Here is a 16,538-nt window from a genome sequence, read left to right as displayed (position 1 = left end):
TTGTGTAGACAGACTGCGGTGAGTACACGCACACTGTGAAAGTGTGTGTTAAAGTGTGTGTTACCTTGCAGGTCCAGGGACACCACGCCTGTTCCATCTTCCAACCCGTCGATGACCTCACACTTATATCTCCCATAATCCTCCAGTGTGAGTTCTGTGATGACCAACGACGCATCCGTGGGGGCCGAGTCCTGTAGGTAGACGCGTCCATGGAAACGTCCGTAGCTCCGCTTGTGGAAACCCATGGCAACGAAGACATCCACCTGGAACAAGAAGAAGAAGGATTTGTAAGCGATGAGATCAGTTAGTTCCGAGGTTATTCCACGAAATGAGTGCCTTTTGTATCTCTTTGATATATTAAGTAGAAATTGTGCACCAATTTTGAATTGTAAAAGCCTGTTACATGAAATTAAGTTCCTCTTAATATAGAACACATGGCGAATTCAATAAATCAGATTTTCAATATGAATAATTCAGCATTTTGACATGTCCCTCCTTGCACCCTGTGTGACTTCTAGAAAGATTTAAACCCACCTATCTTCAAAATGTCTCCAAGTTTTCACCATAATCGTTTTGTTGCTTTGACAAAGTCCATTTTGAAGATGATTATTTATTTAATGTGATTAGTCTACATTTACATCTGTCCCTCATTTTAAGGTCAACCCTGTTACGTGAACTGAACTCTCGTTTTAATATGGTGAAAAGATTCCTTTTTAAATATTTTTGTTCTAAAGAAACATTTAACATCTAATAGTCAAATCGTAGTGTAACAGCAGGTGAGCTGGGCATCTCTTTTTTGCCATTTTCTGGAGTTGTTTTATGGAAAATTGATTGGGACAAGCATAACACTTCAACCCTGTTACCCATTGATAGACAGGCTAGAAATGTTTTTTGTTGTTGTGAAGCTTCCATTCAATTGCCTCCCTGTTGCACACAAAAAACCTCCATTCCCCGTCACAAGGGGATTTATGGCTGATTTCAAATGAAATTGTCAACCCTGTTACGGCCAACCCTGTTACGGTCAACCCTGTTACGGTCAACCCTGTTACTTTATTTGGCACTTATGGGCACTTACAATAATAATGTTTTTTATTTAACCTCTTGAGATGGAAAAATTAAGTGTTTTATGTAGTTGAACATTTGTGCTCTTATGATAGAATGTAAATATTTGGTGACATTTTTTGGGGGCCAAGTTACACTTCTCAAAATGCATCGAATTGGTGGAATGACACTCCTATGGCGAAAAAAAACACAACTTTTCAATAAATTTATAGTAAAAAAGATAGAGGAAGATAAAGGTTTTCTAATGTCATCATCAACCAATTAGTAGACATTAGCAATGTCTACTCATAATTGGTTAAAATCACACGATGCACACTGATGATGTCTTTAGAAACTTATCTTCCTCTATCTGTTTTACTACAAAACCTAGAAAAGCGCCATTTTCACATATATTGATGTTGGAGTGGTGCTGAAGATGTAACAAGGCACACCTGTTAATTGAAATGCATTCCAGGTGACTACCTCATTAAGCTGGTTGAGAGAATGCCAAGAGTGTGCAAAGCTGTCATCAAGGCAAAGGGTGGCTACTTTGAAGAATCTCAAATATAAAATATAATTTGATATGTTTAACACTTTTTTGGTAACTACAGGATTCCAAATGTGTTATTTCATAGTTTTGATGTCTTCACTACTATTCTACAATGTAGAAAATAGTATAAAATAAATAAAAACTACTTGAATGAGTAGGTGTGTCCAAACCTTTGACTGGTGCTGTATATTTTGGGGGGGAATTACATTTCCTGGCAAAAAAGACAGTCAAATCACCAGGAATTCAGCAAAAACTTGTTTAATTTAGGAAATCTGTTCACAAGTACTCCCAGAAATAAAACAATAGTTTGTGTCTTAATGCAATAAAGATGTGAAATGGTTTTTATTTTCAAATCCAATCTCTTTTGGGGCGTAGTTGTGGTCAATTTGCAGTGTAAAAATTATTATAATTATCTTCCGACCATCAACCGACTAACATCAGCCTCCGGCCGAATCTAGTTGCCTACACCTGTCCTAGTCTCTTTTATAATATAGGCTATTGTGGGGCGGCAGGTAGCTTAGTGGTTAGAGTGTTGGACTAGTAACCGGAAGGTTGCAGATCGAATCCCTGAGCTAACAAGGTAAAAATCTGTCGTTCTGCCCCTGAACAATATGTGGAACCCACTGTTTCTAGGCCATCATTGTAAATAAGAATTTGTTCTTAACTGACTTGCCTAGTTAAATAAAGGTTAAAATATTCCACATAGTGCACTATTTTTGACCAGACTCTGATCAAAAGTAGTGTATTATATGGAAAAGTTATTTTGATTATAGTTTTATGACATTGGTTCAAGTGTAAACACACCTCTTTGAGGTAGTCTGAGGTCAGCTTAGTCCATTTGATCCTCAGTTTGGGGTTGGCCGGCAGTGACGCATCCCTGTGGAACTTACAGGGCAGGGTGGCATTACCCCCCCGCCTCGACACCACCTTGGACTGCTCCGTCACCACAGAGAGCTGAGGGCCATTCTCTGAAATAAAGGAATGGGTTAAACCATTAGTAATACAGGGGTGGTTCTCTTTTTTAAAATTTCTTTCTCTCTCTCATACAGTATCTCTTTCACTCTCTATTCCTAACTTCAACAACAACACTAACCCATTGTTTGGTTCTCTGTATCTTATCAAAAAATGGGCTGGTTTATTTTCTCTGAATGGTATTTAACCTGTTTGTTATCACGTTATGCCATATGAAATCGATTAGCAAGATCTGGGCTTGGAAGCAGAGGCTTGCTCAATAGCTAAATAGTTCCCATCTCTTTTATCCCAAGTGAATTACAACATCCCTGTTGTTCAGCCCTGTCACAAAAACCATGTTCGTTTAATTTTGATTTAAACAATATAGTTCTACATTGTATTTTTTAAATATATATTATAATGTAGCGTGCTGTGTAATGCTGATTTAATGTAAGTGACCAGAGTATTAGGAGAACCCCTGTAGTCGAATATCAGGTTCCAAAAATCTGACTGAGATAATATGTTTATTATGATGTTTATAGATAAAATAATATGAACTACTGCCAGTCAACCACACATAATAACATTATGCTAAGGGTCTCATTAACATGTATTTACATCCACATGCAAACAAATCTGTTTCCAACACCAGGTATAAAAATCACTCCAAACCAGGGAGATTATTAACGTCGAAATTGGACATTTATCCATGTCCTGAGGATGTCGGGAAATGCCTTCAAAACAGGCCACTAGGGGCAACAGTGAGCGTTAGTACCATCAAGTAGGGTGTTGTGGATTAGGGTGGTGGATAGGTGACTTCTGGCTCAGAAGGTTGGGTGTTTAATCCCAGGTGTGGAAACTTGTTTTACATTTTTGTTTTAACCCTATCCCAAACGTTAACCCTTCGGAATGGGTGCCTAAACGTAATGTTTTAACCCTATCCCAAACCTTAGCCTTAGCCAAACCATTTGCAATGAGTGCCTAAACTTAACCCTTAACTTCGAAATTTGACGTTTGGAGAAATGGAACGATACAGAGCAGCAGGAGGAATGTTACAAAGAAGCAGGAGCAACAAAAACACTTCGGAATTGTATGTTTGGAGAACGTGGATAGACGTCTAATTTTGCAGTGAGACTGTGAGAGCTTGTTGCTCCAAACACCCTCACCCCCTTAAACAAAATCTGGTTCCAGGGTTTTCTCTAATACAGCTTGACTGTGCAATCCATCACTACCTCATCTTGTGTTTGATGTTTATTTAATCCTCTCTTCCTGGTGTGGAGCAAATTGATAAGTCTAATATATCTGGAGGCACTATGTAATGTACACAATGGAGCGTCCTCAGTCAACCTGTTCAGTGGCAGCGTCATTGGGTACACAGCGTTTTACTGGTACAGTAAGGTTCTATAGTCTTACTGCTACAAGCTAAACTTCCATTTCAATCACCCACCAGAAGCAACTTTCACTTTTTCAAAAACAATGATTGGTTTCTACAGTACTTCAGTATAATTGATCCAGCACATAACGGTTGAGGGGTAGGTTTAAAGACCAGACCGCCTGCTGTGACCATCCTCTGTACTATGATCCTCAGATCAGAATTGTAGTGGTTGATACATTTTCTGTTAGGGCAAATCAAGTCTGACATTTTAAAGTGGAAATTGAAAACCCTTGAAAACTTTTTAAACCTTCAATACACTACACGTTTGCGTTTCCTGCTGTGGAGGAAAACTCTCAGCAACAAAACAGTGATCAAATTAAGATCCTACATCTGTACATCCCTGTTAGGACCAAACGAACCCATTCTACACTGACTGACTGATGGCACATTGATCCTATAGGAGTCCTGTACTGACTATAGGAGTGAGTTAGCACTTCCTCTCTCCAGCCAACTCAGTGAATCTGCCTCCTGAAACTACGATCGATGCTGAAGCTAATTTCTACACTAAAGTTCAACAGAACTGCTTACCACACACACAGTACAGTATACTGCTTTAGCTGGAGAGCTGCACCCGACATACTACTGCTGGTATCACACTCTACCGTAGTACTGTGTGTAGTAAAACCACCTTTATATTGTCACTGCAGAAAGAGCACAGTAGCCAATACACATTCACTGCACCTGCTTTCTAAACATGACACAAACAGGGACATATCTGACCTGCAATCTGCCTCTATAGCCCAAATTAAGAGCGATAGCAGATAGGATATCAGACAGAGAAAACAAGACCCCACATAGCTGCCCTATCTCTCTCATTCAACAGTTGCAGTGCGTGAGGATACACACACACACACACACACAGGCGTGCGAACACACACACACACACACACACACACACACACACACACAGACACACGCACACACACACACACACACACACACACACACACACACAGACACACACACACACACACACACACACAGACACACACACACACACACACACACACACACACACACACACACACACACACACACACACACACACACACACACACACACAAACAGAGATAAGATGATACTATGAAACCACAGGAGACATTCCAGGAGTGTGTGTCATAAACGAAACACAGCGACAGGTAAATGTACATTTCAGCCACTCAGCACACACTCTTATCCAGAGTGACTTTCAATTAGAGGTGTTAGACTATCATTGCAGACGGATGGTCATACACCAACACACGCTGGCGTCTACCTTGTACATAGATGGTTCTGTAGTGCTCCAGTTCAGGGTATGCCGTGTCAAAGTTGTCGGCCAAGCTCAGAGAGACCAGGGCACAGATCAGCACAGGAAGCATCTTCTGTCACTACACCCGGGGTCTGCTCACTGCACAAAGAGAGAGGGGGGAAGAGAGAAAGGGTCAGGAAATCCTTATATACCAGCAAAACACCTGCCTCCGTAAAGTGTGCGTGTCTGTTGTGTATTGTCTGTTGTGTATTGTCTGTTGTGTGTTGTGTTGTGTGTGTGTGTGTGTGTGTCCATGTGCGTGTGTGTGACCTGAGAATATCCCTCTGTACAGAATATATATCTGCAGTGCTGTAAGTTCCCTCTGGAGCAGTCTGATTGCAATAGGAATGCAGCACTCTCTGTGTCCTTGTCACAGCAAGCACCCCCCCCCCCCCCCCCCCCCCGACCACCACCTCCACCACCACCCACCCCCATACACACACACACATTCATGCACACACATGCAGGCAGGTATATTTACACACACACACAAACACACAAACACACACACACACACCACACACACACGCTTACATGCAGGCAGGTAGATGTACACACACACACAAACACACACACACACACACACACACACAAACACACACACACACACACACACACACCAGAGATATATAGGGCAGTGGCAGAAATATTTATAGCATGGCATGAGTAAGCAAAACTAGTTATTCTCACTGTCATCACCATCATCACAATCATGATAACTACAGTAGTCATTATCCTCATTGTCATCATCAATGTCATTACCACTCATCATCTCAATCCTTATCATTATCATCATCAGCATCCCTCGGCATTATTCTCACTATTACACTCTTATCAATATCATCATCAGCATCCCTCTATCACAATCATCATCAACATAACCGATTCATGAAAATATACATCTCACATAATCACTATCCATATCACTAATCACAACCACACAGTGCATGTCCACAGAGCTCGAGTACCTGTTCCTGTAGAACACTGAAGAAGCTCTCGACTCTGTAAGAAGAGCGAGTACACACAGAGTACTACACACACAGAGAGAGGATCATATCGCGTCCCAGGGAGCCAGCCGGAGGGGAAACTTTGCCAAACACACTTTTCTCACCAGCGCCCTCACACACTATCCATCTTTAGCCCTGTCCACACACACACAGACACACATCCCAAACTGAGAATAGGAGGACTCACCATCTCAACGTACAGAGTATACACACACTCCTTCCCCTACTCCTAAAGAGTGTGTGTGAGCACAGCCATGCAAAACACACAGTGTGTGAGCAGTGTGTGTGTGTGAGCGGTTTCTGTGTGAGCAGTGTGTGTGTGTGAGCGGTATGTGGTGAGTGGTGTGTGGGTTCTCCGCAGTCACTCTGATTGATCCTCAATTATTTTTTTTCCCTTCATTCACTCCCTCCATCCCCTAGTGCTGACGCACTGGCTGACACTGCCAGGTAGGGCTTCTGCAGTCAGCAGAACACTACTCTGCAGAGCACACACACACACACACACACACTGATACAGTATGCACTAACGCACGGACGCACACCACCCTCATCCCCCTACCAGCCTGAAAATAGTAATTAAGCAGACCAGGATGTTGGGAGTGATAAGAGAGAGGAGAAATAGAGGGAGGAGAGAGATAAATTGAGTGATAGAGGAGAGAGAGAGAGAGAGAGAGAGAGAGAGAGAGAGAGAGAGAGAGAGAGAGAGAGAGAGAGAGAGAGAGAGAGAGAGAGAGAGAGAGAGAGAGAGAGAGAGAGAGAGAGAGACGGGGAGAGGTGATGAGATGTCCTTTCCTCAGGGAAGGAGAGAGGGAAACAGCGAGAGAATCTCCTCAACTGAGTTCTCCTCTGCAGGAGAGAGAAATGAAGTGTAAAATAACTTAGAGAGAGAGAGAGAGAGTGGGGCGATATAGAGGGGCAAAGAGAGAGAAAGAACAGCTCTGCAGCAGTATAAGGGATGCAGAGGTTTAGTATCAATAAGACACGCTACATTGACCAGCCTTTAATGCAGCTACTGTAGATTAAACACACATAGTCCTCAAAGGGAACAGGTGTTTATGTGCTTGCATTCGCCTGTGTTCCCAATCACAGCCTATAACCTTGGGAACTCAAACACTCACACATATACACACACACGGCATGTGTGTTTGTCACAATACCTGATGTCACCGGTAAAGACATTCCATTGGCCCATCTGTGTGGAGAGTAAACAGGCAGGAGTGTTTTACGGGCCAGGTGTGTGTGTGTGTGTGTGTGCGTGTGTGGTTTGGTTTGGTTTGGTTTCACTCTCCTTGTGGGGACCAGAAGGTTTGGTTTAGTTTTAGGGTTAGGGGTTTAGAGTTAGGCTTAGAGTTAGAGGTTATGGAAAATGTTTTTTTTATGAATGTTTTGGTCTCCACAAGGATGGTAAAACAAAATGTGTGTGTGTGTGTGGATGCTCATCAGCTGTGATGCTGTGATGATGGAGCTGTGTTGTGAATTATCTTATGAAGAGTCTAAGTATCTCTGATGGAACTACTGACAACTAAGACCATGATGTTATGTTTGCATTGAAGAAAGGACTGACAGGGTACAGATACAGCTGTAGTGGAATACGAGAAGGATGTGGGGGACAGGTCGTCATTGTAAAGAAGAATTTGGTCTTAATTGACGTACCTGTATAGATAAAGGTGGAGCATATATATATATATATATACAGTACCAGTCAAAAGTTTGGACACACCTACTCAATCAAGGGTTTTTCTTATTTTTTTAAATATTTTTTTTTACAATTTTCTACATTGTAGAATAACAGTGAAGACATCGAAACTATTAAATAACACATATGGTTTCATGTAGTAACCAAAAAAGTGTTGAACAAATCAAAATATATTTTAGATTTTAGATTCTTCAAAGTAGCCACCCTTTGCCTTGATGACAGCTTTGCACACTCTTGGCATTCTCTCAACCAGCTTCACCTGGAATGCTTTTCCAACAGTCTTGAAGGAGTTCCCACATATGCTGACCACTTGTTGGCTGCTTTTCCTTTAGTCTGCGGTCCAACACGGTTGAAAAACAAATGATAGTCCCACTAAGACCAAACCAGATAGGATGGTGTATCACTGAAGAATGCTGTGGTAGCCACACTGGTTAAGTTTGCCTTGAATTCTAAATAAATCACAGACAGTGTCACCAGCAAAGCACCCCCACATCATCACACCTCCTCCTTCATGCTTCACGTTGGGAACCACACATGCAGAGATCATCTGTTCACCTACTCTGCGTCTCACAAAGACACAGCGGTTGGAACCAAAAATCTCACATTTTGACTCGTCAGACCAAAGGACAGATTTCCACCTGTCTAATGTCCATTGCTCGTGTTTCTTTCCCAAAGCAAGTATTTTCTTATTATTGGTGTCCTTTGTAGTGGTTTCTTTGCAGCAATTTGACCATGAAGGCCTGATTCACACAGGCTCCTCTGAACAGTTGATGCATCAGCATTGCTTGCTGTTTGGGGTTTTAGGCTGGGTTTCTGTACAGCACTTCGAGATATTAGCTGATGTACGAAGGGCTATATAAATAAATTGGATTTGATTTGATGTGTCTGTTACTTGAACTCTGTGAAGCATTTATTTGGGCTGCAAACTGAGGTGCAGTTAACTCTAAGGAACGTATCCTCTGCAGCATAGATAACTATGGGTCTTCCTTTCCTGTGGCAGTCCTCATGAGAGCCAGTTTCATCATAGCGCTTGATTGTTTTTGCGACTGGACTTGAAGAAACGTTCAAAGTTCTTGAAGTTTTCTGCATTGATCGACCCTCATATCTTAAAGTAATGATGGACTGTCATTTCCCTTTGCTTATTTGAGCTGTTCTTGCCATAATATGGACTTGGTATTTTACCAAATAAGGCTATATTCTGTATACCATCCCTATTTTGACACAACACAACTGATTGGCTGAAACGCATTAAGAAGGAAAGAAATTCCACAAATTAACTTTTAACAAGGCACATCTGTTAATTGAAATGCATTCCTCATGAAGCTGGTTGAGAGAATGCCAAAAGTGTGCAAAGCTGTCGTCAAGGCAAAGGGTAGTTACTTTGAAGATTCTTAACAGAAAATATATTTTGATTTGTTTAACACTTTTTGGGGTACTGCATGATTCAATATGTGTTATTTCATAGTTTTCTAATCAAATCAAATCAAAAGGTGTAGACCTTACCGTGAAATGTTTACTTACAAGCCCTTAACCAACAATGCAGTTCAAGAAAGAGTTAAGAAAATATTTACCAAATAAACTAAAGTAAAAAATAATAAAAAGTAACACAGTAAAATATCAATAACAAGGCTATATACAGGGGGTATCGGTACCGAGTCAATGTGCGGGGTTAGTCAAGGTCATTTTTTTATGTAAGTAGGGGGTAAAGTGACTATGCATAGATAATAAACAGTGAGTAGCAGCAGTGTAAAAACAAATGGGGGGAGGTGGGGTGTCAATGTAAATAGTCAGGGTGTCCATTTGATTAATTGTTCAGTAGCCTAATGGTTTGGGGGAAGAAGCTGTTTAGGATCCTTTTGGTCCGAGACTTGGTGCTCCGGTACAGCTTGCCATGCGGTAGCAGAGAGAACAGTCTATGACTTGGGTGACTGGAGTCTGAATTTTTTTGGGGGGCTTTCCTCTGACACCGCCTAGTACTGTATATAGGTCTTGGATGGCAGGAAGCTTTGCCCCAGTGATGTACTGTGCCGTACGAACTACCCTCTCTAGTGCCTTACGGTGAGATACCAAGCAGTTGCCATACCAGGTGTTGATGCAACCGGTCAGTATGCTCTCAATGGTGCAGCTGTAGAACTTTTTGAGGATCTGGGGACCCATAACACATCTTTTCAGTCTCCTGAGAGGTGTTGTCGTACCCTCTCCACGATTGTCTTGGTGTTTTTGGACCATAGTTTGTTTGTGATGTGGACACCAAGGAACTTGAAACTCTCGACCTGCTCCACTACAGCCCCGTCAATGTTAATGGGGGCCTGTTCGGCCCGCCTTTTCCTGTAGTCCATGATCAGCTTCTTTGTCTTGCTCACATTGAGGGAGAGGTTGTTGTTCTGGCACCACACTGCCAGTTCTCTGACCTCCTCCCTATAGGCTGTCTCATCGTTGTCGGTGATCAGGCCTACCACTGTTGTGTCATCACCAAACTTAATGATGGTGTTGGAGTCGTGTTTAGCCACGCAGTCGTGGGTGAACAGGGAGTACAGGAGGGGACTAAGCATGCACCCCTGAGGGGCCCCCGTGTTGTTGTCTACCCTTACCATGTGTTGATGTCTACCCTTACCACATGGGGGACAGCCCATCAGGAAGTCTAGGATCCAGTTGCAGAGGGCGGGGTTCAGTACCAGGGTCTTTAGCTTAGTGATGAGCTTTGTGGGCACTATGGTGTTGAACGCTGAGCTGTAGTCAATGAACAGCATTCTCACATAGGTGTTCCTTTTGTCCAGGTGGGAAAGGGCAGTGTGGAGTGCGATTGAGGTTGTGTCATCTGTGGATCTGTTGCGGCGGTATGTGAATTGGAGTGGGTCTAGGGTATCCAGGATGATGCTGTTGATGTGAGCCATGGCCAGCCTTTCAAAGCACTTCATGGCTACCGATGTGAGTGCTACGGGGCGGTAATCATTTAGGCAGGTTACCTTCACTTCCTTGGGCACAGGGACTATGGTGGTCTGCTTGAAACATGTAGGTATTACAGACTCAGTCAGGGAGAGGTTGAAAATATCAGTGAAGACACTTGCCAGTTGGTCCGCGCATGCTTTGAGTACACGTCCTGGTAATCCGTCTGTCCCCGCGGCTTTGTGAATGTTGACCTGTTTAAAGGTCTTGCTCACATCTGCTACCGAGAGCGTTATCACACAGTCGTCAGGAACAGCTGCTGCTCTCATGCATGTTTCAGTTTTGCTTGCTTCGAAGCGAGCATAAAAGGCATTTAGCTCGTCTGGTAGGCTCGTGTCACTGGGCAGCTTGCGGCTGGGTTTCCCTTTTCAGTCCGCAATAGTTTTCAAGCCCTGCAACATCCAACTAGCATCAGAGCCGGTGTAGTAGAATTCAATCTTAATCCTGTATTGACGCTTTGCCTGTTTGATGGTTAGTCTGAGGGCGTTTTGATGTCTTCACTATTATTCTACAATGTAAAAAATAAAGAATAACCCTGGAATGAGTAGTTGTGTCCAAACTTTTGACTGGTACTGTATATATTTTTTTAAATGTCTGTCAGTCTGTCCCTGGCATCGATTCAACAACACAGGACAACTCCCAGTTGCTGATCATGTTCAGTTACAACACCAAGCAAGTGATTGGAGCTACGGGCAACACACTGTGAATCAGTCCAGAGAGTAAACACAGAGAGAGAACGAGACAGAAAGAGAGAGAGAGATTTTTCTTGAGTTGGAGTGTATGTCTCAACAGTTAGACGAATGATGGGGATACCATATCAAAGAAAAGCTGATGGTGAGACAGAGAGCAAGAGCAAGACAGAGACACGCACACAAACACACACACACTTAAGGTGCTCATTGCCAAGATCAAATGTAAAGTATACAGATGATGTCACAGTAATCTAAGTGCTGGGTGGGTTCTTACTGAAACACTCAAATCAGGCTGTCACACACACACACACACACACACACACACACACACACACACACACACACACACACACACACACACACACACACACACACACACACACACACACACACACACACACACACACACACACACACACACACAGAGGCTGGCTGGCTAAGACATTGCAATCAGGCTATCACAGTGAAAACCAGCTGGCGCCCTCACTTTGTATTTCCATTCCTAATTTGGGAACACAGTTCTGGGAACATGTCTATTAACCTCTACATGACAATCACACACTAATGGTTAATGCAATAGAGAATGGGGTTTACACTGTCATCTTTACGAGAATTTAGCATTTAAAGGGATAGTTCACCCAATGACCAAATGACTGGTGTGTTCCCTTGAGTGAAAGTAGCTGGGCCAAGGAAGACCACAATCCACACTCTAGGCACAAATCACCTCAAAGTAACTATCCCTTTTAAGCGTTGACCCCTTTCCCATATTGATGAATGAACATGTGCCAAGCTCTTTCACAAGGCACTCAGGATACTGGATATGAGATGACTAAAGCTTTTGGGTTAACGTTTGGACACATACACACAGTTAGGGTGCATCGGTGGAGGATTTGCACAAACACTTTCCAGCACAAACTTAAAGCAGACTGAGTGGGGGATATTTGGACAAATATGTCCAAGAAACACTGTGAGGTCTCCCACCTCATGGGCCCCTGGTTTTGGCTCTCTCCAGCCTCCATCTCCCCTTTGGCCCCTGGGTCCATGCTTTGGCTTTGTGTCTGGCAACCCACAGCACCAGCAATAATATGATTTGGGGAGTCATTGTTTCTGTCCTTTCTGTTTTTCACTGAGTGGATTATAATGAAAAGACAATAACATAATTCCCTGAATAAACGATTGTTGATTTTCTTATCAAGTAAACCTATGCCATTCACCTGGATATCGCTTACAATAGGAGATATTCCAAAATATGCATTATTCTGATGTAAAGGTTTTATCCCACTAGGTACAGCTTTTATAACAGTGTCATATTCCTTGCTTGAAACCTCAAAGTTGTATCTTTCCATAAATTCTCTCCTGGTAAATAGATTCCTACTAATACTAACTAATTGGCTGACAAGGACAATGTTTTTCGAGAACCAGTTACGGTAAAATAACATGTTGTTTCTATGTAATATCGACCCATTAGTCCATATAAAACATTTATGAGGTGAAAAGTTGTGTTTATACAGCAAAGCCCAGCACATTAAAGCCTGCTTGTGAAAAGCCGGCAATTTCACAGGAAGTTTACCCACAATATACGGACATTGTAGTAAAAAAATTATGCACTCCGAGCTTCTGAAAAACAAAATGAGGTATAATATTCCGGAAACTATGAGGATTTTTTATGTACCTTTTTTAACCCAGTTGACCTTTGATATCTGATTGAAGAGAGTGAAGTCTAAGACATTTAGACCGCCATCACAAACCCTGTTGGTCTAGGAAGTCTATTCCCTCTGCGATATTTTATTGGGCTTCATCGTTTGATGTAAACTGGCGTCGTGCTTGGCTCACGCCACACAAATTTATGGTGACCAATAAAGTAAAGGAGATCTCCTTTAAGATTATCCATAGATTCTATCCGTGTAATAGCTTGATTTCTAAATATATACCTGATGTTACCAGTGAATGCAGTTTTTGTGAACTAGAAACGGAATCTATTGAACACTTATTCTGTCATTGTTTACAGAGTGAAGTGTTCTGGACTGATCTTGGCAACAAAATGCATACAACAATTGAAATATCTAAGTTTGACATATTATTTTACCACACTGATTCCACAATTGAACGTGTGTATGTCATAAATCTCTTTATTTTATTAGGAAAAATTTTCATACACAAATCTAAATTTATGAGGAAAAAGACCCTTTTCTTAATTTTTTATCTGATTTGGAAAACTATTTAGATATTTTTTCTTCTCTTATTTCTAAATTATAATAATAAATAAATAAATAATTAATAAATAGAATAATATAATTAGCAACTGAACAACTATGTCCAGTCAGGGCTTTGAGCACGTTGGGAAACACTACATGCATTTAATCCATTAGTTATTGTCTTTGAATCAAATGAAATCAAACTTAAAGGGAAAATCAGTGGTGTAAAGTACATAAGAAAAAATACTTTAAAGTACTACTTAAGTCGTTTTTTGGGATATCTGTACTTTACTTTACAATTGAAATTTTTGACAACTTTTACTTCGCTACATTCCTTAAGGACATGTTGTACTTTTTACTCCATACATTTTCGTTGACACCCAAAAGTACTTGTTACATTTTGAATGCTTAGCAGTACAGGAAAATAGTCAAATTCACGCACTTTTCAACTGAACATCCCTGGTCATCCCTACTGCCTCTGAGCTGGCGGACTCACTAAACACACATGCTTCGTTTGTAAACTATGTCTAAATGTTGGAGTGTGCCCGTGGCTTTCCGTAAGTAATAAAAAATAAAAAATAGTGCCATCTGGTTTGCTTAATATAAGGAATTTGAAATGATTTATACTTTTACTTTTGATACTTAACTATATTTTAAACCAAATACTTTTATATTTTTAACTCAAGTAGAATTTTACTGGGTGACTTTTACTTTTACTTGAGCCATTTTCTAATAAGGTATCTTTACGTTAACTCAAGTATGATAGTTGGGTACTTTTCCACCACTGGGGAATTCTATTTTGGAATTCTTTTCATATGTCCATTGTTGATACAGTCCCAAAATATTTTGCATGTCAGCAGTCAAGTTTTCAAGATATTGGACTTTCAAAAGGCAAAGTGTATCATATTATTTAAGTGTATTTTACAGGACTGCCACAATACACTTACCAGACCACTACAGGGGTATATGCTAAGCTAATGAAGAAGACACTGTGTTGGAAGGGAGGGAATATGTATTTCTATTAAGTGCCCCTTGATCTGTGGGGTCTTGAGGAATGCCCCAGCTGCAGTGATGTCTGATGTCTGTATTTTCACATTGTCTGAGAACCCCGTACCCTTGTCCCTGCCGTAGCTAACACATATCAGGCTCTCTCCGGAGAACAGGACAACACAACCACTCCCAGTGTTTGTGTGTATACGTGCTAGCATGTTTTCATACGCGCCTCGGCCACTGAGAGGGACACAACATGTCTGGTTGACGGTGGGTAACCAGATAGCCAGTCGGTGACATGCCATTATGACTGGGCACTGACTGACGGATTGTCCTCCATTACTGGTCATTTATGACCGTCATCAAAATATCACTCTGTGTCCACTTTCAGAGCTCCTTACAACCTTGGCTACATTCCATTGGTTGGAGGAGAAAAGAGGGTGACCATGACATACCCAGTGACCAATGACTAGAGCCGGCCTTATTTACGACCAAACACACGTATCCGAGAGGACAATTAACCGTCACAAATCCTCTCCCTAGCCCAAGCATAAAACAGGCTCTCTGGCTACAGTTAAACACTCTGTGGAATCTTCCCCAGTGCACATACTCCTTGGGAGTCTGCCTGAGCAGCACCAAGACTAAACCAGGGCTGCAGAATGACAGGCACGTCCCAACAGCAACCAGCTATAGTGACATCCTGATGGACTGTGACTGTGAGACTGGGATACTGCAGTTCATCACTGAGCTGATTTTTTTTTGATGAGTCATCATGCCTCTGTGAGGAGTGACGGACGCACGCACGCACGCACGCACGCACGCACGCACGCACGCACGCACGCACGCACGCACGCACGCACGCACGCACGCACGCACGCACGCACGCACGCACGCACGCACGCACGCACGCACGCACGCACGCACGCACGCACGCACGCACGCACGCACGCACGCACGCACGCACCACACACACACACACACACACACACACACACACACACACACACACACACATACACACATACATACACACACACACACAAAGAAATATGTCTACACATGGTATCGAAATGTGTCTCACATCCGTTCACTGTGTCTGCATTGGGACCGGATTCTCTGTATGGAAATTATTTGACAGCTAATCTTTCAAAATAACATCTATTATTTATTTATTTCTGACTCAGCTATCATATTAAAAACATTTCTCTCCACTCTATGGCAAAATGTGTAGAATTGCAGCAAAATTGCATCTAACATTTTCTTGATTGGTAAGTTAGTCTAGCCAGCTATCTAAATGTGTAGTAATCATGGTCGAATTACAGGCTGGGGTCCCTCACTGATTTTGTTAGTCACTCTCCCTCAGATAACATACAGTATTAAAAACTGCAAACATTTCTCTCCTCCTTATGGCGAAATGTGTAGAATTGCAGGAAATTGCAGGAATTGCAGGACAAATTGCAGGAAAAATTGCACTTAGGGCTCCCAAAAGGCTAGGGCCAGCTATGACTGCATGTGTGGGTATGGATGTGCGTTCACAGACCAGTGAGCAACAGTGATCCCTCATGATTAGTTCAGATTTTTTGTGGCCCCCACCCTCATCAAAGTTGCCCATCCCTGATTTATGGTTTCACTGTCGAGATCCGTTTACACTTGTAAGATATTCAGACACAATGAATGCCTGACTACTTCCGGAGGTGATCAGGAAGATCTGTTCACAATCAGATCACAATGTGTCTTTTAATCATCG

General features: G+C 42.1%; 1 protein-coding gene across 1 annotated transcript in view; it reads right to left on the bottom strand.

The window, feature by feature from the left end:
- Positions 1–16,538, bottom strand: part of hapln1b (hyaluronan and proteoglycan link protein 1b) — a 40,470-nt gene that overhangs the window by 3,208 nt on the left and 20,724 nt on the right. Inside the window, exons 2-4 of the mRNA XM_038965226.1 lie at positions 5,233–5,364; positions 2,396–2,559; positions 65–263 (exon numbers count right to left, since the gene is read on the bottom strand). Coding sequence (XP_038821154.1) covers positions 65–263; positions 2,396–2,559; positions 5,233–5,335 — 466 coding nt within the window. The 5' untranslated portion in view covers positions 5,336–5,364. The remainder of the gene's footprint in view (positions 1–64; positions 264–2,395; positions 2,560–5,232; positions 5,365–16,538) is intronic.

Source organism: Salvelinus namaycush, chromosome 26 (genome assembly GCF_016432855.1).
Source record: "Salvelinus namaycush isolate Seneca chromosome 26, SaNama_1.0, whole genome shotgun sequence".
NCBI lineage: Eukaryota > Metazoa > Chordata > Actinopteri > Salmoniformes > Salmonidae > Salvelinus > Salvelinus namaycush.
The sequence above is the reverse complement of the archived record's forward strand: the minus strand, read 5'-3'. Positions and strand labels throughout refer to the sequence as shown.